General features: G+C 45.0%; 2 protein-coding genes across 9 annotated transcripts in view; both read right to left on the bottom strand.

Moving 5' to 3' along the window:
• The window catches only part of LOC124190211, a 29,087-nt gene extending 18,405 nt beyond the window's left edge, over positions 1-10,682 (bottom strand). For 2 of the 4 annotated variants that reach the window (XM_046582785.1, XM_046582786.1), the window contains exons 1-2: positions 5,194-5,495; positions 1,281-1,601 (exon numbers count right to left, since the gene is read on the bottom strand). In XM_046582785.1, the coding sequence (XP_046438741.1) occupies positions 1,281-1,601; positions 5,194-5,198 (326 nt within the window). In that variant the 5' untranslated portion in view covers positions 5,199-5,495. Of the gene's footprint in view, positions 1-1,280; positions 1,602-5,193; positions 5,496-9,495; positions 10,026-10,080; positions 10,139-10,225 lie in introns of those variants that run through there. The other 2 variants (XM_046582784.1, XM_046582783.1) reach the window with 2 other exon arrangements.
• A 731-nt stretch (positions 10,683-11,413) lies between these two features.
• Positions 11,414-24,933, bottom strand: part of LOC124190212 — a 30,511-nt gene continuing 16,991 nt past the window's right edge. For 3 of the 5 annotated variants that reach the window (XM_046582788.1, XM_046582791.1, XM_046582790.1), the window contains 7 exons: positions 22,740-22,943; positions 21,669-21,979; positions 20,841-21,152; positions 17,592-17,759; positions 16,653-16,790; positions 13,611-13,860; positions 11,872-12,479 (listed from right to left, as the gene is read on the bottom strand). In XM_046582788.1, the coding sequence (XP_046438744.1) occupies positions 12,343-12,479; positions 13,611-13,860; positions 16,653-16,790; positions 17,592-17,759; positions 20,841-21,152; positions 21,669-21,979; positions 22,740-22,943 (1,520 nt within the window). In that variant the 3' untranslated portion in view covers positions 11,872-12,342. Of the gene's footprint in view, positions 11,581-11,666; positions 11,748-11,871; positions 12,480-13,610; positions 13,861-16,652; positions 16,791-17,591; positions 17,760-20,840; positions 21,153-21,668; positions 21,980-22,739; positions 22,944-24,933 lie in introns of those variants that run through there. The other 2 variants (XM_046582789.1, XM_046582792.1) reach the window with 2 other exon arrangements.

Below are 24,933 nucleotides of genomic sequence, written 5' to 3'. Positions count from 1 at the left end.
GTTTTTTCCTTTTTATTCTTTGCTCCCCCGTCTATTCTTATATTATTTCTTCGACGTGGTGGTGAACTTTTGAATGTCCGTGATGCGGTGGATCTTCTCTGAGTTCAGAGTTAGGAGCCGGGACCAGCCGACCAGACCTTTGATCAGATAAATAGGGACAAGGTTTTTTCACTTCCTACATGAGAAGGAGGAGCTGCTGCTTTTTCTCCCGTTGTCTTGCTCAACTGAAAATGAGTTTAAGGTTATTTTCAAAAGTCTTTGGCTGCTGGGCGGAGCTGCAGTTCCATTGATCACGCGCGGGCGTCTTAAGACAGACCGTCTCTCTCCTCAAAGTGGCCCCCACTGATGCCGACTGATGCACGCAGCACTTGATTCTATCAACAGACAACGAGACTAGCGAGCAAGTCGATGGGATCTCTCAAGTATTTGAAAGGGACGAGGAAGATTCCTGGTATTGAATGAGAGAGAAAGAACTCACGAAATTATTCGGGTTTCTTTTTTGGCCTCTCTTCCTTCCAACTAACTGACAACAGCCCCCAAACCGTTAGATTTTTCAACCGAAAAAGAAAAAGGGGGGCGCCTCTGGTTGATTCTTATATACACTAATCAATAACATCCAATCGAAAAGGAGGTGGATTGTTTGCAGGTAGGAGAGCCGGTTTTATTCTTTCCCCCCCACTCACGAAATAACAAACACATTGCCGATTGTTTTATTCATTTTCTCCCGTCCGTCTGGCTCGTTAAATTCCGTGTGTTGGGAAAATGGCAAATGCACTTTCCACTTGATGATTATTTCCATCGCGACTCTCGATCCGTTCAATAAGAATGAGAGAGGGAAAATCAAATTCACGTTCGATAAGCTCCGGCACTTGGCCCCGCTTTATTCCATATCCGTCGAGGGGGACGGATGAGTGTTTTCGTGACTCATTATTTCCGGTGTAGTCTCTTTTTGTTTTCCCTTTTTATTTTATTATTTTGTGATTTTTTGACTGGGCACTCCATCGCAAATCCCATCAAACGACCAAGTGCCACGTCGTACGGCCTTTCAATGCAAGTCAATGATGCGACTGGATCTATATATTCACGCTCGTCACCTACGTGTGCAGCGTTCCAGCACACGCCCCCGCCCTTAATTGAGGAAGTTTCCAGCCTCTGATCCCGACACACAACCGATAAAACTCTTGTGCCCCCCACGTTTTTATTGCTTCTACGTCTATACTCTTATAGGACTATAGCTTATACTACTGTAGATTGATTCAAATGATTGGGGGGTTACTCACGCTGTCTTGTAGCAGACGGTGCAGACCCAATCGGTCCCGCCGGAAGTGGATGAGCCCGTCGCTTTTGGCACGTTGTACTCCCTGCAGGCCTTGCAGACTCGCTGTCGGCACGACTTGCAAAGGGCCCCTCGATTGATGATGCGGCCCAGACCGGTCCGGCACCGGGCGCAACATCGGCCGTTGCCGCCGCCGCCATGGGTCTGTTCTGTTCCAGCCGCTATTGTAACAACTTGCTGCTGCTGCTGGTCGCCAGTTGTGTGTCCTCCGCCCGTCTTCAGGGCGCCTTTCTTTCGTAGAAACTGCAATTCCGTCTTGAGGCGACTGTTGTAAACAAGTAAAAAAGAGAAGAAATAAGAAAAAGGCATTGAATCATCAATCAAGGCCAGCAGCATCAGCATCGAATTGGGAATAGACAAACAAACAAACAACAGGGCCATCTTCAATCGACCGTGAAAACGAGCCAAGGAAAATAAAAAGGAAAAATAGGAAAAAACTGATGGCGTAGGCGGGATTATATTCTATCCCGGATTTTGTGAGGACCCATTCAACTGGATGTTTGGATGTAGTACACACGTTACCTGGACCTTTTTTTTTCCCTTCCTTTTTTTCACATCAACGCCGCCATTCAAACAGAAATAGGAACACCCACAAACAGAGAAAGAGAGAGCGAAAAAAGGACCAGAGTGTATTAGAAACTTTGGATTACATTCGAATTTCCTGTTCTACTCTCGTCCCCCCCCCCCTTCTCGTGTTAACAACAAAACAACCTCCTCCCTCCCTGCCTTCCTACCTCTCTCCAGCAATTCCGGTGGAGAGAGATAAGATGAAACTTTGGATCCGCAAGTTCTTTCTCGTGACAGAGTTTCCAGGATAGTGAATCGGTTGACTAAACACCAAACATATTTGAGAGACGTATGTACGTAGACGCACGCCAAAGTTGTTAAGATTCACGATGAAATGCAAGTAGCTGCACGTGGCCTTTACTTCTATGACGAGCCAAAAAAGAAGTCGAGGCAACTCAGCAGAGCGTTTTCCCAGTCCCGAAAAAGCAGCGCCAACACGCAGATTTCCACCAAAACTCTTCGGAATCTTTCAAACATCTTTTCTCTATCGCATCTCTTTCCGCTCGTGTGTGTTGTACAGCGCCGGGCAAAAGAAAACTTGACATGTATATGGACAAAAACTGAGGGGGGAACCAAAAATATTTTTCGGTTAAGGGTTTCTGACCCAAGACTTTTCTGGGTTGAGATGATGAATGCAACATTTATACAGTCGCCATCCGTTTCCCCTTTATTTCTTATTCTTATCAGGAATCATCAGCCAATGAATCCGAAATGATATTAGAGATGGCTCAAAACATAACCACAAACACTGACCGAACAAGGTAATGCTTCTTCTTCTTTTGCTTAAACATTATCAGAAGAAGAAGAAGAAATGCGCGTGGGTTTTTGATGGCCCAACCCGTCGAGAGAAGCAAAAGGGGAAAGAAGAAGAAGAAGACGAAAAAGGCCAAAAGGGAATAAAAGATGAAAAGGGGCGAAGCGGAGAAGGAACTCAACTTGCACGCCGCTTCGGGGCGCGTTCACGATAACCGCCAGCAGAGTATAGTCACCACCACCACTGCCACTACCACCAACAGCCAACAGCCAAAAAGTCCTACAGGAAAAATATGCGCACAAATCCAAACGCCTTTTACAGAAGTCCCGAAAAGAAAAAAGAAGAAACCGTCGAATAGAAATGAAAATGCATAGGGGACGACACAGCAGCAGCAGCTAAGCATCAGCATCAGCAGAAAATATATGCAACGAATTCTTTTGGGTGGATGCCTCCTCGTCTCGTTGACCTCGAAAGAAAAAGAAATACTCGCCCGGGTACCTCGTCGTACTTTTTTGAGAGATTTGAACGTTCAAGTCACATAGTCGGCGGAGATGATAGAAGACATGGGCACACTTTCACTTTGCCGTGATTGTGTCGTTTCAAAGGAAAAAAGGGCCCCAATAGAAGTGTCTAACCGAGCAGAAAGAGAAAAAAGGAGGTACGCCAAAGAGTAATTCACCCATTTGGGTTGAACGTGAATGTGCCGTGTCCCGCACAGTCTACAAAAAATGGATAAAAAAAGAAAAGAAAAAGGAGAGATGCTTTTAAACTGTGCGCCTTTTTTTCCACGAGATGCAGGCCAAGGTTGTGTGTTGTGTACGAATGTGTGTGTTTCGTTTTTAAAACTTTTGAGTGTAGAACCGCAGAGAGAGCGGCGGCTGGTGGGGGGAATTGTTTCTCATTTCTTTAGAAAAAAGAATCAAAAAGGAGGATAAATGGAACGTTATTCTCATTTTTTTATTCTTTTTATCATTTGTCCAATCAGATAAAGATTGAGGACCTGCTCTACTCTCCCAAGGATTGGCTTTGTGAGCTGCTCCGTCGTGATTCAATAGAACGTTATGGAATCACGCTAATGATGTCATATCGTTGCCTTTCGTGCACGCCTCATGCGTGTACCTTTCAGAGATTCTTCTTCTTCTTCTTCTTCTTCTTCGGCTATTGCTGCCCAGAAATATAATATTCAAAGGCCCATCAGCCAGTGTGTCTCTCATGGCCTACGGGCCATGCCACACCAGCACATTGTAGCACCTGCGTTGTTCGTCTAGCACCTCCAACATTCTTTCGGCTGAACGTGTGTACTCTACCCTCGAAAAAAACAGACTTTTAAAAGAGCTCTAACGGGTGGCGTGAAGGGGTTACGGCGAGCAACAACGACAAACCCGACAAATCTGGGTTAACTGGCTTTTATTATTAGTAACGTCATTTTCGAAAGAGAGAACACAAAAAGGACGGTCCGTTGCCGGTGAATGTCGGGATATTACAAGAAATCGTGAAGCGGCCATAGTTTTTTTTCCAAAGTTAGGCTCATTCTACATTATATAGACTCGATGGGGGCCATCGCATTCCTTTAAGACAAACACGTCCACGACGAGCTCCCGTTGTTGGACGAAAACATTCACAATTTGGGGTACTGCAGAGAACCCATTACACGCGTACATAGCAGAAAGAAAGAGAGAGAGAGAGAGAGAGAGAGAGAGGGGGGTATGTTTTTAGTTACCGAGCTGCTGCTGGTTAACGTTCTTTATTTGGCTGTAGTTGACCCGGATTGATGTCAACACCAGGCCAGGCCAGCCAGCCAAAGCCGCGCGTTTTTACACGCACACACAACATTTTTCTTTGCCTTTCGTGTGTTCTAAACAACTCGTTTCTTTCTTTTTTCTTATTCAAACTAGACACGAGTGGAGAGGGGAAGGGGGGAGAATTTGGGTTTTGCGGGACACGACGGCGACGTGAGCGGTTTGGTTCAAAAAAAGAAACAAAAGAAAAATAAAGAAAAATGCGCCAGCCGCGCCGATGATTATTTCTTTGCCCAGGCATTCAAAAAGAATTAAGGTTAGAAATTCGCGGATGAAATGTTGAACTCGGAACTTCCCCTTTTTTGAGGTTTTTTCTTTCTTTCGGGTTGGGTGGGGGGAATTGAATTGTAGACATATTTCTGGCGCGCGGGGCTTTTGAAAAAAGAGAATCAAACTCTTGACATGGAAAACATTTCGGTGAGAAATATGGATTCATCCGTACCATCATCAGGGGATGAGGAGCTTCACTTCCTGTGCCTGCCTTTTTTCCCTTCCAAATGTGGCCAAGAAAAAACAGGAAAATTGAGGTGGAAGACGAGACGAGGTTTACTCATCTGTTGCTCACACGAGCGAATAATGGATGACCTCAACGAGCGCTAACACGTACGTAACTCGCTAAACACGCAAAAAAGAAGGGACCCACCCATCGGGACACAGGACCACTTGTTGGACCACAAGACATTTTTCTCGGTAAAGGGGAAACGAAAAAAAATGACAAAAATTTGATTTAACTTTACCTCATTGGTGTGGGATTTCAATTCAACTGATTATATAATGTTGTTTCTCTCTTTTCCAAATATTCCCGGTTAGGTTCGTTTGTACAATCAACACTTGTTTTCAAAACATGATTAAGCGCGCAATCACTCGAGAAATAATTTCAAAATGAAATCAAAGTCGATGCTGCAGCAGTAGCGGAGGATGTACACGGAGGAGCGGCCGACAAACACTGGCGAGCTTGACTGAGGGCCAAGATCAGAATGCAGCGTGAGTCTCTCTCTCTCTCTTGTGTGTGTGTGTGTGTGTTTGTGTCAGCAGAAGAGAACCACACACACAAGCAACCAGTCAGCAACTATACCACAGGCTAAAGCTCCGAGAGTTCTCCCATAAAATAAAATAGAAAAAAAAAGGCGCCCCAAAGTGCCCCGGAGCGCTTATTATTCTCTCTCTCTCTCCTTCTTCTTCTTCTTCTTCTCTTTTTATACATGTTATATACGTGTGTGTGTGTAGTAGTAGTAGAGACCCATCACAGCCCAACCCACCTGTCTTCTATCCTCCAACCACTGCCACCTTCCAGCACCAGCACGATTGCCCAGCACTGCGCTTTTGGTACGGAATTCTCTTCGTTTTTATTATTAAAACATTTATCGGCGATGAAAAATGCTCCCTCTTCTTGGCCGTGAAACACTTTTTTATTCCTTCCTTCCCCCCTTTTGTGTTAGGCCAATAGATCTAGCGCATTTTTATATCACCGATAAATATGTTATGATGAAGTGTAGGTACCGGTGTGCATATAGCCGAGGGAAAGAAAGATGCGTGTGTGCCTATAAAAATGGAGTTGGATGGCGACGCTCTTTTTCTTCGGCTATCGGTTTGTCATGATCAATGGAAAAGGACACGGAGAAAGAGAATAAAAAAAGAGACAACGTGAAATTCAAAACGCCGAAGAGAACAACAAACAAAAACGGGAAAAAAAGATTCCTCTTCTGCCCCAAAAATGTCGATTCACTGTGTCGATTTCACCTCCCATTTATTTTTTTCTTATTTTTGAACCGAAAAATTCCCCATTCCAATTTCCCACAGGTTTCGAATGTTCGCAGTTTTGACACATTTTTGGGGATCCTTTTTTTGTCGCTTCCGAATCCTCCTCCTCCCCCCTTGCAAGGAATAGGAAAAAAAGGTCCTCCACGGATCGCCGGCCAAGATCTTATAAGGTATGCGCTGCACACACACACACGGACGATTGTGTTACAAAGTATTAATCGCTGTGACAATGGAGAGAATAGAAATAAAAAGTAAAACCCTCCTACTCGATACATCCCCCCTCTCACCGATGGATGATGGATTGATGGTGGTGGTTATCCACACACGCAGTTCTTTTACTTATTGTCAATAATCAAAAAGGGAGAAAAAAGAAAAGAAAAATGTTCAAGTATATATATACAAGCTATCGCTTTGATCGCCATTCCGTCAGTTGGGCATCCAGCGTGGGGAGGGATCCTTCTTGGCTGCCATCACCCTTGTTAATCCGATATGGCCCCCATCCACTTTTTCGTGTGTCCGGTGCCATATAAGTTTTTATACACTCGGCACAGTGTCTGTGTCTAGCATTATTACAAGGTTGTTTGGGTCGGGAAGTGCTGGGCTAAAGGTTCCCCCCTCCCACCCCTTATCTAGAACCCGGAGACCCTCAACCATCCGCCAGTGCTGGCCCGGAAGAGTGTACTGTCAGTCTATCAATATAAATTTCTCGCTCCGTCTGTTTCTCCATATCGGACCATGAGAGGATCCAGCAGGGCCGCCACTGCTGTTGACTTGTTTTGGTGTAATCATAATTCATCCGAGCTATAGCGAAAAGAGTGGGGGGTGATGGGCGATGACTTCATCCACTCGAAAACGCCATGAGTCGTGAAAATGGTGTCGATACGGTGCGGCTCCTTGGCGCCGGCCAGGATCCCCTTTTCTTTTCTTTTAATAAAATATATTTTTATACTCTCGATTCTCTTTTGATATTCTGTCAAGGAGGGGATATGTATACCTTGTTTGTTGTTGTTGTTGTTGTTGTTTGTCTTGATGGCAAGTGATTTCCGTTCCGTCTTTACTTACAACGGCCCCATTTTCGACCCCAAAACGGCCGACGGTTGGGTGTCCCTAACGTCTACATTGTCCGCCACGTCTCTCCCCTCCATTTTTCTTTTCAATTCAAAAAAGATAAAAAAAGATAAAAAGAAAAAGCAGGTCAAAAGGTCCTCGTACTCTCCATGGAAACATTTCGGACTAATAACATTCGACTCTGCTGTGCTGCTGCTGCGTGATTGTTGCGTAATTTATGCGCTACACTATACAACAAGTACCGAGGCGAAAAAAAAAATTCACGATGCCCCCCTCTGCCGTCTGAAACGTCGGGACGCATTATCTACAGTTTCTTGTGTTTATATTCTTCTCCTTATTGCAAGAGCCCTCGAGGTGGTATAGAGGTAGACCGAGTGGGAGACGGAGGTCGTGACGTGACAATGAAGGATCCGTTCGTTTGATCATGGAAACACCTCCCACCCACCCACCGCTGCTGCTCGAGTGGGACGACGACGAGAGGCAGCCGTGAACGAACGAAGCGACAACAGCCGAAAGAAAAGAAGAACGAGGCTTATTCTCTTTGAAGATAAAACAAGACATGAAATAAAAAAGGTGGCCGACCTTGTGAACGTGACCCAGTTACTTTGTGCATACACACTGCAATAATCATCGCCTGACGTCACTAATCTGCACACAACTGTCTGCCGTGCCATCACACCTTTTTTTTTCTTTTTTTTTGGTTGGGAACAAACCAACAATCAGTTCGTGAGCTGACTGACTGGCGAAAATAAATTTTATTATTTGTTATGGACAGACGAGAAAATAGAAAACTGACACTTTGTGTGGCTTGGCTTTTTTCGGCATGCACGACCGCACGAATTATTATTATTATTACAGTTCCTTTTGACGAGTTTCCGATATGCCCGGGCAAATGATATTCACAAAGTCCCCCCCCCCCCAACAACAACAACAACAACAACAACAACACGTCCCGCTTCTTTTTACGACACAATGGCGTGGCTGGAAATCCAGGATATGTAAAGAATGGGAAATGTGTTGTAATAGACCACCAATTGAGCCAACCCCCTTCGTGATGGAGGGAATCTGGCGTGCAACGGACAACAGCAAACGAGTCAATACATCGTCAATCAAAAAGCGAAAAACTTCAATCAAAGAAATCAGAAAAAAAAAAGAATTTTCCCATTTGGACCAACAGGTACGTTCGTAACATGGGAAAACCATCGTCAATCGCCAAATATTGACTTTTCTGTCCGTCTGACAGTCCTGACACGCTAATCATTCCTTCACCATGTACGGACACTTCACCACCACGTACGTGAACGATGGAACGAAAAAAGAAAAAGAAAGAAAAAAGGAGATGACGGGCAATCGATAAACAAGTTCCGAGAAATTTTCTTCTTCTCCTTTGCAGTGAAATTCTTTGTCGGTCATTTGCCTGGCGATGGAAATGCGCCTCATCTTTGGCCGACTTGATTCTCTCTCCACTCGATTGGCTGAGCGGCTGAGCCCCGTTCAATTGTCCCTGTGTGGGTGGTCAAAAAGCGAGGATCTCTGTCGGGAGTCCCTACCATCCATCACCACCAAGCGATCTAGCCCAAACAACAACATACACAGTACTATACGGCATTACATAATCCAACGAAAATGGCGCCGCGCTGAAAATTCTTTGTCGTGAGATATTCCATTCTTGTTCCGTTTCGTGGCTATTATGTGGAGAAAAAACAAAATCTGTCATTGTTTGATTCATCGGTTGTGTGTGTGTGTAGACGATGGCCGATTTCGTATGCAGTAACACACATATTGCGCATATAGAGGTTGGTAGAGCCTTTGGCGTTTCCCCATCGCACTCGTGCAGCCCGTTGCCTATAGCGCACCCACCGAGCGGATAATGATATAAATCAAGCTCGGGCAACGAATATAAGCGGCGACACTGTTATATCACCACCACCACCACCAGAAGGGACCAAGGCACTCCCGCTCCCGATGACGGATGATGAGATTGGCGGTACGTACACAACAACAACAACAAGCGGCGGTATTGTCGGCGAATAGAAAATAAAACAAAAGCTCAAAAAAATGTACAACTATGCAACACTAAATACCGAATGACACAACAGCTACCAAGAAGGATGATGAATCCGCTATTCATCGAGTGAGCGACGTCGGGTGAGAAACGAACGAAAAAAAGCCGATTGGCGGGAGGAAATGAAATGGTAATTAGAACTTACCGTACGCGTTCCAATTCGATTTGGCGGAGCTCGACGTCCCGGCGCAAGACATTCAAAATGTGTATCCGCTCCGAATCGGTGTAGTTGCGCCAGGGGATGTCGTAATCAGGGCTGCAGCAAGAGGACTGCGGGATGGGCGTCGTCGGCGTCGTCGGTGTAGGCGTCGGCCGATTTCTTTCGTCGTGCACGCACTTGTTTCGACTCGACCGTGTGGGGGCGACATGACCAACGACCTCCTCTTCACCACCTTTCATTTTTGTCGACCACTGAAGAAAAAGAAAAAAGAAAAAGCGAAAATTGTTTGTTTCTAATCGACGATTGAAACGACGCACTTTCGCTGCCAGCGGCGGCGTCAAAACAAATTGCGACTCGGCAGAAGAGAAATAAAAAAACCAAAAAATGTGTCGAACGAAAATGCAAGTGAAACTCGTTGGGGAAAACGGGACGGAGCCGTCCAACGGCCGCCAACCGACTGACGAGATTTTCTTCCCAAAAATCAGATAGGCGGGCGGACTTGGTGGTGGCAACTTGGGAAACATCAAACAGGAAGTTGTGTAAAAAGAAAGAAACAACTATAAAAATTACCAGGAAAAAAATGGGTTGTCGTCGTATTATCTCCCTCTCTCCTGTTTTTGGGGGTTTGCTGCCGAACAAAATGAAATAAAAAAGAAATTTAGGAAAAAGTCGAAATAAAAGGGGTAACGAAAAAAAACGAATAAGGCACACAGACCAAAATAATAAAAATGGACAAAAGCTGACTGTCGGAGTAGCCCCCAAGGTCCTGCTGGAGACCCGAAAAGAAGTGAGGACGGTGATGAAGAGAACGATGACCGGTGATCAACAAAGCGGCTCTACTTTTTTTTTTATTCTTATTCTCACATTGTGTAGTGCGTTGCCTCTATGGTCTCCGGTGTGTGTGTGTGTCTGTCCGTGTGTGTAACCGCACGTTGCCAACGTGACGGAGCCGAGCTGCGTGTTTCACTTGTGGCGCAGATGATATGGCACAAACTGATCCTTACCTTTTTCTTCCTTTTTTCCCAAGGAATTATTTTCTTGGAATAACTAAGTGGGAAATAAACAAAACCCAAGTGAAATAAAGAAGTTAAAAGACGAAAAAAATGAAAAAACGGTGACGATTATGGTGACTGACTGAGGCCATTAAATGGCGGGACTGACGATTGCCTGGTGAAAATAGACGAGCTACTATACAGTCAGTGTCTGAACGAAATGACGCAGCGCCAGCTGGTGCCCAGCTAGGCAACAAATCGACAGGGGGTTATAGCCTAGTAGCATGTTGATTCAACTGCTGTTTTTTGTTCTAAACAAAAAAGAGAAAAAGAAAAGAATATAGATGGGTGTAAGGATATCATTCCCGCTAGATTCTGGTCGCCTTCTGTCTGACATTTCATTTATGTCCAGGACAGAAAACCTCGGGTTCAACGGGGACTATAAGACGACGAAGACGACGAAGACTATTTTTTAAAAAAAAGATCGGCGTTCACTTTACGTCATACAGAGAGAGGTTGAAGCTGGCTGCTGGAAGGAGAAAGAGAAAAAAGGAAATGGGAAGCTGAAAGAGATAACTGACCGCAAGAACAACAGCCGGTCGTGACTGCGCAGTTGTCACCGCCGTTTTGCGGTGGTTGTACTGCTGGTCACGTCAAGCCACATGTTGTTCAGACACTCCCGCATGTTTCCTCACACGCTATCGACAAATCTTCAATAACAGCCTCGAAATGAACCACTGGAAATTACCCGCGTTCATTTCGTTGAAATTATCGACAACTTTTTTTCCAGTCATTCAGGAATATAAAAGTGCGGAGGGGGGGGGCGATTATTTGTCATTGGAGCGGAGCGAGAAACTGGGTCATTCCGGAATCTCTCGACTGTGTGATGCCAAAAGGCAGCAGAAACTCACTGGCACATACAAAAGGGCGTGGATTTCCGGAGTGTGTGTGCAGCCCGTCTAGCTCCGCTGCTCTTTCCTCCGCCGTTTCCTGTTTGCTGGCTGGCCTCCCCTTTTTGTTGTTGTGTTGTGTGTCGAGATATCGCACAGTGACCATCATTCGAAATCGGATTTCACAACTAGAAACAGAAAAACGAGACAAAACGTCCGGTAGAGTCGCCATTGACATTGAAAAGAAATTCAAAACAAAAAGGGGAGCGATTACTTGAAAACGAGATTTGAAAACCATCCGCCGGGGCTGCTGCCAAATGAAATTGAGAAACACAAACGGAAATCCTCACCAAAACTAAAAAGAAAAGAAAAAATAAAAATAACAAGAGATTTAATATTTTCTTTCTATGCCGATAAAAATCCATGTTGTTGTTGTTGTTGTGCCGGGGCATAAAAAGGAGCTTTTTCGGTTGAAACCATCAGTGGGAGAGAGATATATTATCATCATCATTGTTATATGTATATAAATATCATGTTATGTATATGTTCAGCAGGCCTCGGACGACAATAAATAAAAACAAGACAAGTATATAGATGCGCAGCGCGGTCAACACACATATATATAGTAAAAATAAGTAAATAAATAAATAAAACCCCGAAAAAAAAAGAATAAAGAAGGGGGGAGCCCCCGCAAAAAAATAGAAACAAAAGAAACGAATGATGCTGACTGCCGGCTCATACGAGAGATGGATATGAAAAGGAAACGGGAGGAATGATTATTTATAAAAAAGGAGACATGGTGTGTCTGGTGGAAGGAACGAACGAACGATTGGCGCGGGTCGATTGGGAATGTAATATATAATGTAATACACTATAGACTGATGAAATGAAGACGTCGGGCGAAGGGTGGAGCGGGTGGGAAAATAAGAAGAGAGATTTGGGGTCCAAGATTAGACGGCCGGACCTTTCCGCCGGATCGTCACGACGTGGCCGATGAGAGAAAGAGCGGCGATCGCGGCTATGCAGAAAGACGTCGGAGACGGCCGCCTGGCCGAGCTGGATCGATGCACGGCCGCCTGCTCGTGACCTATTCACGACACACAACAACAACAAAACATCGTCAACTCTCTCCCCGTTTTTCCTATTTTCTATTTTCTAGACGGCAGAATGCAACAACCATCGCTCTCTTCTTCTTCTCCCCTTTTCTTTAGCGCCGAAATGCTGGACGGAGAAATTATTCTTCCCCCCCCCCTACCCGCTCCCGAAATGGGAGAGACGACCGACAGATTTCAATCGATAGGCGTCGTCGTCGTAGACGTCGCACCGTTCTATTGACATGAAATAATGCGAGTCCAGTGGAAGATGGTGGCCATCACTCTCTCTCGTCTGTTTCTCCATCGTGGATATACCTTCCATCCAACCCCCGGAATCTCTGATGCGTGGACGAAGACACAAACAATCCGGATAATGGCCAACGTCGATGGAACGGGCCAACGAACCAACCGGGCAAGACGCACCCCAATTAACATGAGCTGGCTGTATCTTAAAAGCTCACAGCGTCTATAACGACAACGCTCGAAACAAAATGTCGCCAGATGTTTGACGACAATTGGGACACTGGCAATCAAATTCGGACAGCTCAATTTTCAAGATTGGGCGTGTTGTTTTTAATGGACCAAACCGGTCCGTCCAGTTTTTTGTCGGCCATCGGGAATGAATGAATGGCAGTATAACCACCCAGCCGAAGAAATGATATTCAGGCCTCTGGTATTGTCTAATAAAGTCGTTCAAAATAAACAAATTGTGTCTCTAGCGATTCTGGTGGCAGACATTCAACTTTCTGTTGGCTTATGCAAATGCATTTTCGATCGTGTCCGAATGTCTACAATAGAATTGGCAGAATGTGTCTGCCGCTGCTGTTGCCCTTTGGGACTATACATAACCTGCGCCGAGACGGAGATGAATAAAATGCAAAGCACACACACAATTGTCCAAACAATGACCCCCATCGAGAGCTACATCTACGACGACGACAACGACCCAAGGTTATAGAGCAGAGAGCGAAAGTTGTAACAACTTCTTTCTTTTTCCCTTTTTCTTTCTCTCAATAAGGGAAAGAAAAGAGAAACAACTCTCTAGCTGTGTCGACGATGTATATATATATACATAGTATATAGTCTAGCTCTATAGTTAATCTTGATTTAGTATATATATTTACGCTGCGTGACGAAAAGTTGGGTGGTGTCGGGCTCGGCGTTGGGAGCCCGGCACGTGTAGTTCCCAGAGTGGATGTGTTGGATTTCGTGAATTGTCAGCATGGACATGGTCCTCGACGGTGTCAGCGTTAGGTGGGAGCTGATCAATCCAGAGCCTCCGCCGGGTCCGCCTACGCCCATCTCCGGATATTTGCCGTCCTTCAGCAGAGTCCCGTTGTGATACCAGAATATCACTTGCGGGGGATCCGGAGTCTACAGGAGAAATAAAGAAAGATTCAAGTTAGAACGAATATGATACAGTCTGAGCAGCAGCCCACTTGCGTTTCATATGTAAATCTGAGCGGGTTTGAATTATCAACGGATGGAAATAGAAACGACATTTCTCCTTTTTTCCTCTAATAAACATGAATGACTTGTTCCGGTTTCAAAAGGATCATGCAGAGTTGAAAAACAAAGTACGTCAATGGACGAAACATATGATGAAATGTCTAAAAAATCGTCGAAATGTCGAGCCCCATGTTTTTGGCATACTACTATATTTAAGCGAGAAGACTATGCATTCATGTAGATTGTCGGCACTTTGTTTGCCGGCCCGTTGCGCCGCTGCCTCTGCCAGATCACTCTGACGTTTGAAAATGTCTGTGTTGGTAGGATGCAATTGTCAAGCCAAAACAAACCCTCCTTCCAGCAGCAGAGGGGGAATAAAAAACAAGAAGAAAAGTGGTGAGCGATTTTTCGGCGGGGCCGATATATAGCTGTCGAAGAAAGAAGGGCCCCTTCAACTCCTTCTAAGCTCCAATGGTTTATACAGACGTATGTAAACCCTCGGCCCAAAGATTTAAAAAAAAAAATCGTAAATAAACCCGGGCGCGATATTTATTGTCTTATACACACATGCCAAAAAAAAAACCCGTTGAATAATATTGATCTAGCCAAAGTTTGCCCACCCAGGATCTTGTTTTCTTCGACTTCACATTTTTTTATCTTTCCTTTTTTCTTCTTGGCAGAGTAGAAAGGAAGAAATAACTCTGCGCAATTGGCATCGATGCGTGTGATGTTTAGTGGAAACATTTCCGTAACATTTTTTGTGATACGGAAAAAGAAAAACTCTGAAATAAACCGTGAGAGATGACGATAGAATCCGGCCCACGAAAAATGTCACCGACATAAATTAAGAAAAATTGTTTTTCTGTTTTTTTGGTTAAAAAAAGTAGAGAGAAATGCGGGTGGTCTGGCGGCACGTGGAACGAAAACGAGGAGAGAGAGAGTTTGAATTTGTTTTTGATTTGTTCCTCCCTTGTTTCTTCGTCTTTTTCTCAGAATGGGAGGAGTAAGGACGTTCAGTTTCTATTCAATTGACAGTATAGAACGCGGAGAACGGCCGGGACACAGTCGGGGGTAGTATATATATACGCTGGATCCTATAGTTCCGCACGGCAACGCGGCTCTCCTTAACCACAAATTAATTGGCGTGAGATTGGAAAACGTCTCCCTGCGCCGTTTGGGTCCGTGTTTTGTTATTTCTTAAAAGGACGCCAGCAAAGTAGGTTTGAATATTCTCGTTTACGGTCTTGTACCTCCTTTCTTTTTATTGATATAGTCCTCTTCTTCTTCTCCTTGTTCCATTCAATGTAAAAAATGTATGCTAGATCTCTATTTGGTCGTGTGGCTTACAAGAAAGAGGCCGACACAAATTTGGAGAAAAGTTGTAAAAATATTATTTTGTTTTTCCTCCTCCACGTCTGCTGGAATTTCGTTTCGACCAAATGGATGTTAGTTTTTTTTAAATAAAAAGGAGAACGGTCGTGACGTCGCTGTAATCCTAAGCAAACTAAAGATCAATACTAAGCAGAAGGAGAGAGTGTTCCACTCCACCAACAACAGCAACAACAATTTCAAAGCCGAAAAGGTGAAAATTGTGTACACTTTGGTTGGTTCGTGTGTTCAACGGGGCCTGATTTATAGGGCGCCTCTCTCTTTTCACTTCAATCATTCGCACAAGTCCTTATCTCTTTTTGGAGTTATAGGGACTGCATTTGTTTCGGGTTTGGGGGCGGACTTATCGCTGGGCGACGCTGATTGAAACTAGTCTCATTCTCTTTCTCTTTCCCCCACGCTTTTAGTCTATACACTTTCATTGGGCACGGTCCGATATGTGTGTGATAAATCTTAATAAGGAATTCCGGCGCCTTATAGCGCGGCAACACACAAATTATTATCCCCCGCCGCGCCATTCGGAATTGGAACGCCGAAACAAAATAAACAAAAAAAACTTGTCCCGTTTTCCAACGCCGAGCCCAGTCCAATACTACCTAATCCAACAACTAGAACCAGGCTATCTCTCTGGGGCGATGTAAGGTAGTCCATTATAGCTGTGTGAGAAATATCCAAGGAAAAGAGGAATAAATAAGCGGCGAAGACTTTTTGGATTCGCTCCTGGGACTTGCCTCGCCGCAACAACTGAAAGAAAAGCACCGTCTAAATGGTGGAGGGGATCGTTATTTTGAGAGTGATAAACGAGTCCTACATCTCTCTTGTGTCGTGGGCGTATAGAGCGATATAAATACTGATATCTCGGTTGACATCTTTAAGCTACAAGAAAGGGCCCTCCATCAGTTGAGCTGTCAACTTCCTCCTGGATGCGACGACGACGAGGGCGGAGACAGTTGTGTTGTGCCATCAGCAGGACCAAGTTGGGCCTATTAGACGCTAAACAACTACGAAATGACGAGATCGCTCCGAACAACGACAACGACCTAGAAAAATAAAATAAAAAGATCTTCCTCCATTTTTTTATCTCGCTAATGATATCCGCGCTCGATAGGACCGTTGGAAGGAAAAGAAAGGTCAACATCGTGTCGTTGACTTCCAGGTAAAAACATTTGACAAGACTATAGGCATTAACCCTGAGGGAAATAATCACGGCGATGCCATCAAACTCGGGGTCTGATTATGTATGTGCTGGCAAAGGTGGCAAATGCACCAGAGCTGCTCGGCGGGATTATGTGCGCGCAATCTATTTATTAGTAGTAGTATATATTTACATTGTCGACGATGCAGACTAGTGTCAGCGAAGGCGTGTGGATGTCGACATGGGAAACTTGTCCGCCGAGGATGACAGCCTGAGGACTGGCGATGTGCAAATGGAAGGCATGCACCACTGCGCCCGTCCTGGTTGGGATCTGCAATTTCCCACAGGAGTCAAACGAGAAAAGGGTGAAGAAAAAAAGAAAGAAATGTTACGTTAGACCAAGTGACGATGTTAAAATCAAATCCGAACATCACATATTCCAATCATTCCCATGGAAATGTTGCGATATTGCGCAGTCGGAGCTACACACACACACAACAAATATGGTAATTTTTTTTTTCGTGAATGGCCAAAAAAAAGTCACTTTTAGCTGGGATTTTTATTACGAAAACTGGCAATTATTCGACATGTTTTCTTAAAGAGGGAAAGAAAAAGAAAATATTCAATCAAAAAGTAGCTGAATGACGAACTTCCCCCTCCACGGGCTGTTTTGCAACGAGAGTCTGAAAAGCTGAACTCTCTTTTAATTAATTAGCCCTCGGCTTTTGTGTTTGAGAAAAGAGGCCGACTCTATTTGACGTTCACTCCGTCGCCCATCGCAACGCGACTAACTAACACAAACCTGAAGGCGTAATCATCACCCCCTTTAAACATGTCGTCTCCTTTGTTATTTATTCCAGCCCCAATTCTTTGATATAACCCATTTTACATCAGATTCAGACAAATGAATTAACGGAACTAAAGGTTATAGTGTACGTTCATTAATTACATTCTAATTATTAATTCCCTCCCGTCATCCTTGACTTGAATTGAGCGAGCTGGGTATGTTACGTCTAGATAATTATTCAACTTGTTTTGTAAAGTTGTTTGACTCTAATAGAAATTGAAACTGGCGGACTGTGACAGACGACCAAAGTGAAACACAAGACGTCATTGTCGAAATACGAAATACCTGGCAGTAATAAGTTCCTTCGTCGCGTTTCTGCAGGAATTTGATTTCCAGCGTCCACTCGGAGGCTTCCGTGTTTTCCGTGTGCTTGATCCGGAACCGAGCGTCCGCCGTGTAAGTTAGAAGACCCGAGGTCAGAATGTGCCAGTCGCGGATGCGAATCCAAGTCACCTAAGCAACACACAATTTCGTTAGGAGAGAAGAATCTAGACTGTGTACAATTGTTAAGAGAACACGGAAGTGATTGACACCCTTGGCGGCAAGTTTAAAAAAGTTGAAAAAGAAACATTCGTGCAGTAAAGGAAATGGAGCTATTTCTAGCTGGTCGTTTGGCGAAAGGCGATCGATAAAATTCAAGAATTCAAAAATAAATTCACCTCCCGCATTTATTTCTAAAAAAAGATTTTCAAATGAATAAGACATTCGATGGGAGAGATGCTAGTTTATCAGTGGGAAGCATCGGTGTGCTGTATATCCTCCTTTACTGGTCTTTAAAATGCATCAGCTTGGTTATAGAAGAGAGTTGCCTATTCTGGCCGATGGCATCTAAAAGCTTTTTATAAACCATCACCGAGAGGGAATAAAAAGAAAAGAAAAAACTTGGAAGTATTCCTTCTAATATTATTTTTTCCTTCTTTTCTCTTCAATTTTCAGTCAAATAAACAGCAGCAGCAACACACACACACGCTGGGGCGGGATTGATGGTGCGATCCTGGCCATATGACACGGCCATCAGTTAAAGGACGCCTTTCGCTGGTGCCCACTTGCGGCGGGAGCGTTTTTTTCTTTTTCTTTCCTTTTTCTTCCGCATCAGTTACGCAAACGAAGGGAAAAGCAGCAGCAGCAGCAGCAACAACATCGTTTATAATGAGGGGGCGATACTCGTGGCGACGTATGACGACAACTTGGCTACTTATTGCGCCGCCTCCATCAAGAATTCATTCGGTTACGAGTCGGAATGGAATAGACCCGTCTCTATACGCGCTGGGCTCTTACCCAATTACTTTGGCAGTCTCACCGAGAGGGAAAAAGGCACGTGGAATATTGGGGTCTTGAGCACGGGGACGGAAGACGGAAGCTGGATCCGATATTATATAGTATACGCCCGGCTTCAATAGAATGTCCGCTACAATGGCCAGCGTCGAAGGAATGCACTCGCGACGAGTCCGTTGGCTCTTGTCCCCGTGATTCCCGACATGTTGATTATTGTAGTGGTTGACATTGTGGATACGGAAGAGACGACGGTGAATGCGGAGCCAGTCGACGAGCGACGGACCTCGTCGATGCCATTCGAGGATAAAGACGAAAAATAGGAGCACTTTGAACGATGACAAACGGTAGATGCAATAGCTTTATTTTTCGTTCGTCCGTCATTCTTTTGGCGTCTCTTAATCTTTTATCTTTAGCCTGTAGAGTCAGAGCAATCCCCTACTCAACGCCCACGGTGCAACACAACGGCCTGAAACAATTGGATTCGATTGGAGAATTGACTCGATTACTATCAAATAGCGCACAGCGCTTCCAGTGCTGGATACAAAACTCAACTTGTTTGTCCATCCAACCCATCAAGCCAAACTCCAAAAAAGAAAGAAAAAAGGAAAAAGAGTAGTACGTCTATAGTACTATATATCCAGGGAGACTGCTTTATAGCAAAACATGCTCCGGCGGATCCTGATCGATAAAGTCTCTCTCTTTCTATACAGCTGCAGCTCGGGAGGCGACGGTTCAAAACCTGCAAAACATCGCCAGGGGGGACTGATGTTCTCCTTGGAGATGTTACACGCGCACTTACACCCGCAAACATGTCGTCACGAGTGTCGCCTTTTAGGCCTATCCGCAACGCCCGATTTCTAACTGGGTTAAAGTCTCGCTCGAGAGCCTCTGCTACTAGTCTGCTGCTGCTGCTGCACTTACACGGCCTCACTCTCTGCTGCACCGCATATTATTGAACAAACAAATATTATAACCCCGGCGCCGAGAAAAAACAACATCGAAATATTCTGGCAAATATCAACATCATAAACTAAATTTACTTTCATTTACTAAAGAGCGAGGATGAAAAAATAATAATAAAGAAAATTAATGTTTCTTTCGTACTAGCAACTTCCTTTCTAATTAGCTTAGCGCATGTAATCGCCGACGCGGAATTGTTTGCGCAACGACGTAATTCGATTCCGTCGCTCTCACTCTCTCTCATTCTAGCGCGGGTTCAATCTGTCAGTCGAGTTGTGCGTTTTTTCCGAAAAAATAATCGAGAATCATAATTGTTATTTTAACGTCGGCGTCGGGGGAATCGAGAGAGAAAGCTCAACGTCGCTTGAATTGCTTCATTTATGTGGCCCAGACTCACACCGCACTTGACTTTTGACATGTTTTCTCCTCCACGTCTATACGGCAAAGACCCACGCAGAAAAACCATCACCACCACCACCACCACGACGGGCATGTATACTATAGAGTAATGACTCTGGGTGGCGCAGTGGGATTTTTTCTTCTTGTTTTCGGTGTAGTAAGTAATGAGATTGAATTCGCCCCCCTTTTTTTCTTTATTTAACTTGACGCCTGCTTTGTCGTTCTCTCTGTGCCAATGACATAAACAGACTTGGAGACTTAACTTGGGCGGTTGCGATTGGACTGCTTGGAAAACCGGTGCTAAACAAGAGGCGTGTTAGTATTGTATAGCACCCACATTTTTTCGTCGATGGAATTATTTTCTTTTTCTTTTTCTTTCTCCTTTAATCAACTGGTTGGGTTGTTGCTATGTGCCAACCGACCGAGGGCGTTGCCTCGCCATATACTCCTTAATTCCCCCACACACACCCAATGTAATCGATGTCCCAAACAACCTTCCTCTAGTAAGAAAAAAAAAGATAAGTTTAATCAAGTCCATTTTCGCTTGACCCTGGAATTACATTTGATGGCATTCCAAGTCTGCGCGAAACGGGCAGTAGCTGCTGTTGAATCATTAAAAGAAGTTGGGAATAAATCCGACATCCCTGTAGTAGTCCCGCCCTTCAACTTTTGGCGGATTAAACATACACTCACGGACCGGTGAACCCCAGCCAATAATTCAAACGCAGAGCGGCAGCGATAACAGTCGACGGCAGTGCGTAAAGGATTCACATTTCTAGTCTAATATACCTGGACCAACAACTAAATTGCTTGCCGGGGTAACGTCGACCACGTCCATGATGACGATAACAGTTTAGCTGATGACAAGAGTTACATAAGGTTAATAATAAATGGACTCACTTGATGCTTCGAGTTCTTGAGTCGACACCGGAGAAACGCCGTTTGGCCGAGACTGGCCGTCACGTTGGTTTCAAGAGCGCCCGAGAAAGCCGCTTCCGATTCACTTTCGTCGCCTTTATTCGCCGAATGAGAAGTGGTGGCCGGTGTCGTAACGGTCGCCTGATAGTGCAGCAACGATCCTCCGCCCAGTCGCCGCCCTATTTCCGACTCGTCCAGGCCACTTAACGGCCCAATGCCTCCACCACTGTCGTCAAAGTTGACGTCGTCGAAACCCGACAGCGGATACTTGGCGTCCAGCATGATCGTCCCGATCTTTTCACAAACAAAAAAAAAGAAGAAGAAAAAAGTGAATACACCAATAAATAATTCCCCCCGAAAAAAAGGGGGGGGGAGAGAGGATCAAAAGGATTTTGATAATAATGTCATTCGCAAGCTCCGAGAAGGGGGACAAAAAAAGAGGAAAATTTCTACCCGGGTCGATATTTTAAACTCTATTAAGACTCCTCCCATTTTTCTATCGGCTCTTGGCCGCCATGGCAGGCTCTGTAAAGCGGACAATATCGAATAGAAATGACCCTAACAAGTCATCGACCGGCGAAAACGGCAATGGCGGAAGGAAAGACAATCGTCTATATTCCACGCCCGTTATATTGCTGGCCGTATACATCCCCCTCCCCAACCCCATTCTCCCATGTGTAGTGGTAGTATTATACCAAATATTTGCCCGTGATGGAATAACCCTTTCATCCCTTGGCTCGTTTTCCGCTGCCTCCGGAATTCTACACCCCTCCTCACCGAAAAAATGAAAAAGAAAAAAAGGCAAATTACATCGGCGTGGTCGATCCGGCTTGACGACAACATTTCCGTCGACTCGGGCGCTGCTTGACGACCCCTTCGATGCAGCAGCAGTGGTGGTTGGTGTTCAACTCCGCCTTCCATCCGCTCTCTCGATGCGGCTGCTCCTTTCGGCTGGCCCAGCCGTCGACCCCGGCCAACGACGACATCAACCATGTCCGATGGTAATCGACTACTTTGCGTCTCTCCTGAGGCAGCAGCTGCTCCTGGTTGCCGGCCAGTTGTGCCGCCAACCAACAGCTCCCGTCCGCCTTCCATCACCTCGTCCGTTCGTTCCGCGTAACCTTTTTTGGTGCGTGTGCCCAGCAGTCACCAACACAAAGACACGGGCGGAGAAGAAAAAAAAACAAAAAAGAAGAAATTTGATTATTCAGTTGTGCATAATAATGAAGCGCGCCGATATATACATATCGCTGCAAAAGATGGCCTCCTCGACGCGATCCTTTATTATATAAATATGACCAAGTTGAACCGCCCTTTCGTGTCCTGAATGTCTGATGGAGCAAAAAGGAAACCACGTTCCCCCTTCCAATCCTCGTTTCTATTCAAAACTTTTTCCTTCTTTTCCCGGAGGCCGCAATTGAGCGGCCCGTGGCGGGAGCAGCTACTAGGTGAATTTGATTGCTATTGAATAACCATTTCCCATCCAGCACAACTCTTTCATCACAAGATCTGTGAGAGAGCGAGCAGCGAGAAAAAAGTTGCCAGTCGGACACACACACAATGGCCGCCGCCCTACCGCCTACTGGCGAATTTCTAGCGCAGTCGATTTATGACAAAGGCCACCCAGTTCAACGAATATAACCTATACATTATCTACAGACAAACTGGACTGCATGAGAAGCTTTTTGCGTTAATTAACTTGCTGCTACTTCTTCTTCTTCTTCTTTGCTCTAAAAACCAAAGTTTACTGGCCGTCGGCTCAACTTGAAAGGATTCCGCATTCACCGGCGTCCGTCCCCAGTATAATACCCCCCCACAACCTTACACACATAACTGACGTAACTGCCATCAAAGTTGGAAAAAAAAACAAAATAGACGTACCGGCTGCTGTCGGAAGTTGTTGGTGAGCGTTGGCGATCGCCAGGATCAGTAGACTGGACACGAGGAAAAGGATCGAAGATGACGTTCGCCAGTGGCGGTTGTGCTCAGGCCAGAGATGATGGCCGTGCGACGGCCGGCGTCCCATCATGTCGCAGCACCTGCCACCGCCTGATAAGCTGCTGTCACTGGGCCGGAAACTCATCTCTGTTCAAAGAAAAGAGCCAATCAAGTCACATTTGATGGTTGAGAATCAAACAGTTATTCGAATTCGACATAGTTGCGGGCGCACATGGATGAAGCGTTCCAATGTGCCGCGCCAACAATTCTCAAATATAGGCCTATTGTTTTCGATTCAAGATTTGTAGAGCACGTCAGAGCGGATTGATGTGGGAACCATCAAACTCTCGTCATTCAAAGAGTCTCGAGTCGCTTAACTGGCGCGGCTGGATATTATCTACTCCAAGTCTAAAGTACGTCATTGTGAGCCTACCGCGTCATAGATTGTCAAGGAAACCTTCCCCCACTGGAGAAACTGAAATTGCTTGTTCCATCTTCTTATTTTTCCTCCGTCTTATTCTCCCCGGAAAGAAGGAAATGGATAAGGATTAACTCTTTCAAGAACCTCTACAAGTCATCGCATTGATGAAACGAGAATTTCCAACGGGACCAGAGAAGGAGGAGACGACTAAAGTTGTAAGTTGGAATATAATTTTGGCGCAAATGAGAACGATATCAAGACAGGCACGGGTGGATTTGAATGTCGAAAAGAGATCCTGGATGACGTATATACAGCCCCTCTCTCCTCAGCTGTGTATAACTGGGAATACTTTACGAGTCGCTTGTGGCCGCCTTTGTTTCATCGCCCGTCTCTCCGGAGATGTGTCTAAATATACACTGGGCGCGGACCCCCCCCCCCCCGTGTAATAATTTAATCACGAGAAAAAGAAGAAATGTGGACTCTTTTTTTCTAAAGGTGCTGGCCACGTTCTTCTTCTTTCTCTCGCTCTACGGTCGACTCCCTTTGATTTGGCATCACCAGGGAGCTCAAGTGTTGAAAACAAGGGTGTGGCCATGATGCGGGAAACCTAGGCTGCACGCTGTTTGATCTTGATGCCTGTATATGCGGAGGCCGCCATCCATAGAGCGTGACGGAAGAGAGAGAAAGGATTGACACTTCATCACCTCTCCAGAGTCGAGAGAGTCTCCTCCTAATCATCAAACAAAGGTAATAATAATATAAAAGACAAGACACATGCCGCTCTATAATATACACCCCAGCCAAAAAGCTTTTCCACTCGACGAAGGGGGGCAGGGTCCTACTCTTGGGGCTAGAGCACTCACAAGCTCGTTAGCTTTATTTATTTTCTTTTCTCTTGGATATATATATCTTTCACCCCTCCTTTTGTTCTTTCGTCGTTTTTGTTGCAAAGTTAAGAGGAAAGAGAGGGGGGCTATCACCTTTTTGTTAGAGTCATCTCGTTCAATTATGATGGTCCTGCCATCTCCCACTTGTGGAGGCGTCGTGCGCAGGTGTATTTCTACGGGAAAGTGATGACGATGATCTTTCTTGGATGTCGAACTTTTTAGTTTGTTTTAAAAAGAAGGATCGATCCAACAACGCTGGCTCGAAACGGATCATACGATTCCTTCTTTCGGAGATTTTGATTAGGAAACAATAGTAAATTCTGAGGGGGTTCCACAAGGATCATGTAGTTCGCCCACTTGTAAATGCGAACGCAACTCGAAACTTTCCTTTAATATTCCCTCGGGTTATTACTTTTGAAAAAAAAAAATTCTTTCTTTTTCGATGGAATACGAGCGCCATCTTACGTGTACGCCACATATTGAATAATCGAAATGAATGAAAGAAGAAAAATCGTGCCGTAACCGCAATTGAAATTTAAAAAAAGAGAAGAATTTTCACGAAAAAAAAAAGATTATCTGGCTATTCGAGATATTCCTTTTGATCGGCGTGAACTGAATGACGCCAGATCTTTTACAAAAGGAGGGGAACAACGACCGAAGACAAAAATGCAAAGAACGAAGATGAAAAGTCCGCGAGTGATATTAACAAAGTCGACTTGTCATCAAATTCACCGCATCTAGTCGTTGGCCCTTAAACGTGATCCATTCTCTTCCGGCCATCGATTTTTCCTTCGCCGGTTACACACATCAGCCAATCGGGATGCGGATG

This window comes from Daphnia pulex, chromosome 3 (assembly GCF_021134715.1).
Source record: "Daphnia pulex isolate KAP4 chromosome 3, ASM2113471v1".
Taxonomy (NCBI): domain Eukaryota; kingdom Metazoa; phylum Arthropoda; class Branchiopoda; order Diplostraca; family Daphniidae; genus Daphnia; species Daphnia pulex.
Note: the sequence above shows the minus strand (reverse complement) of the source record. Positions and strands in the feature narration are given on the sequence as shown.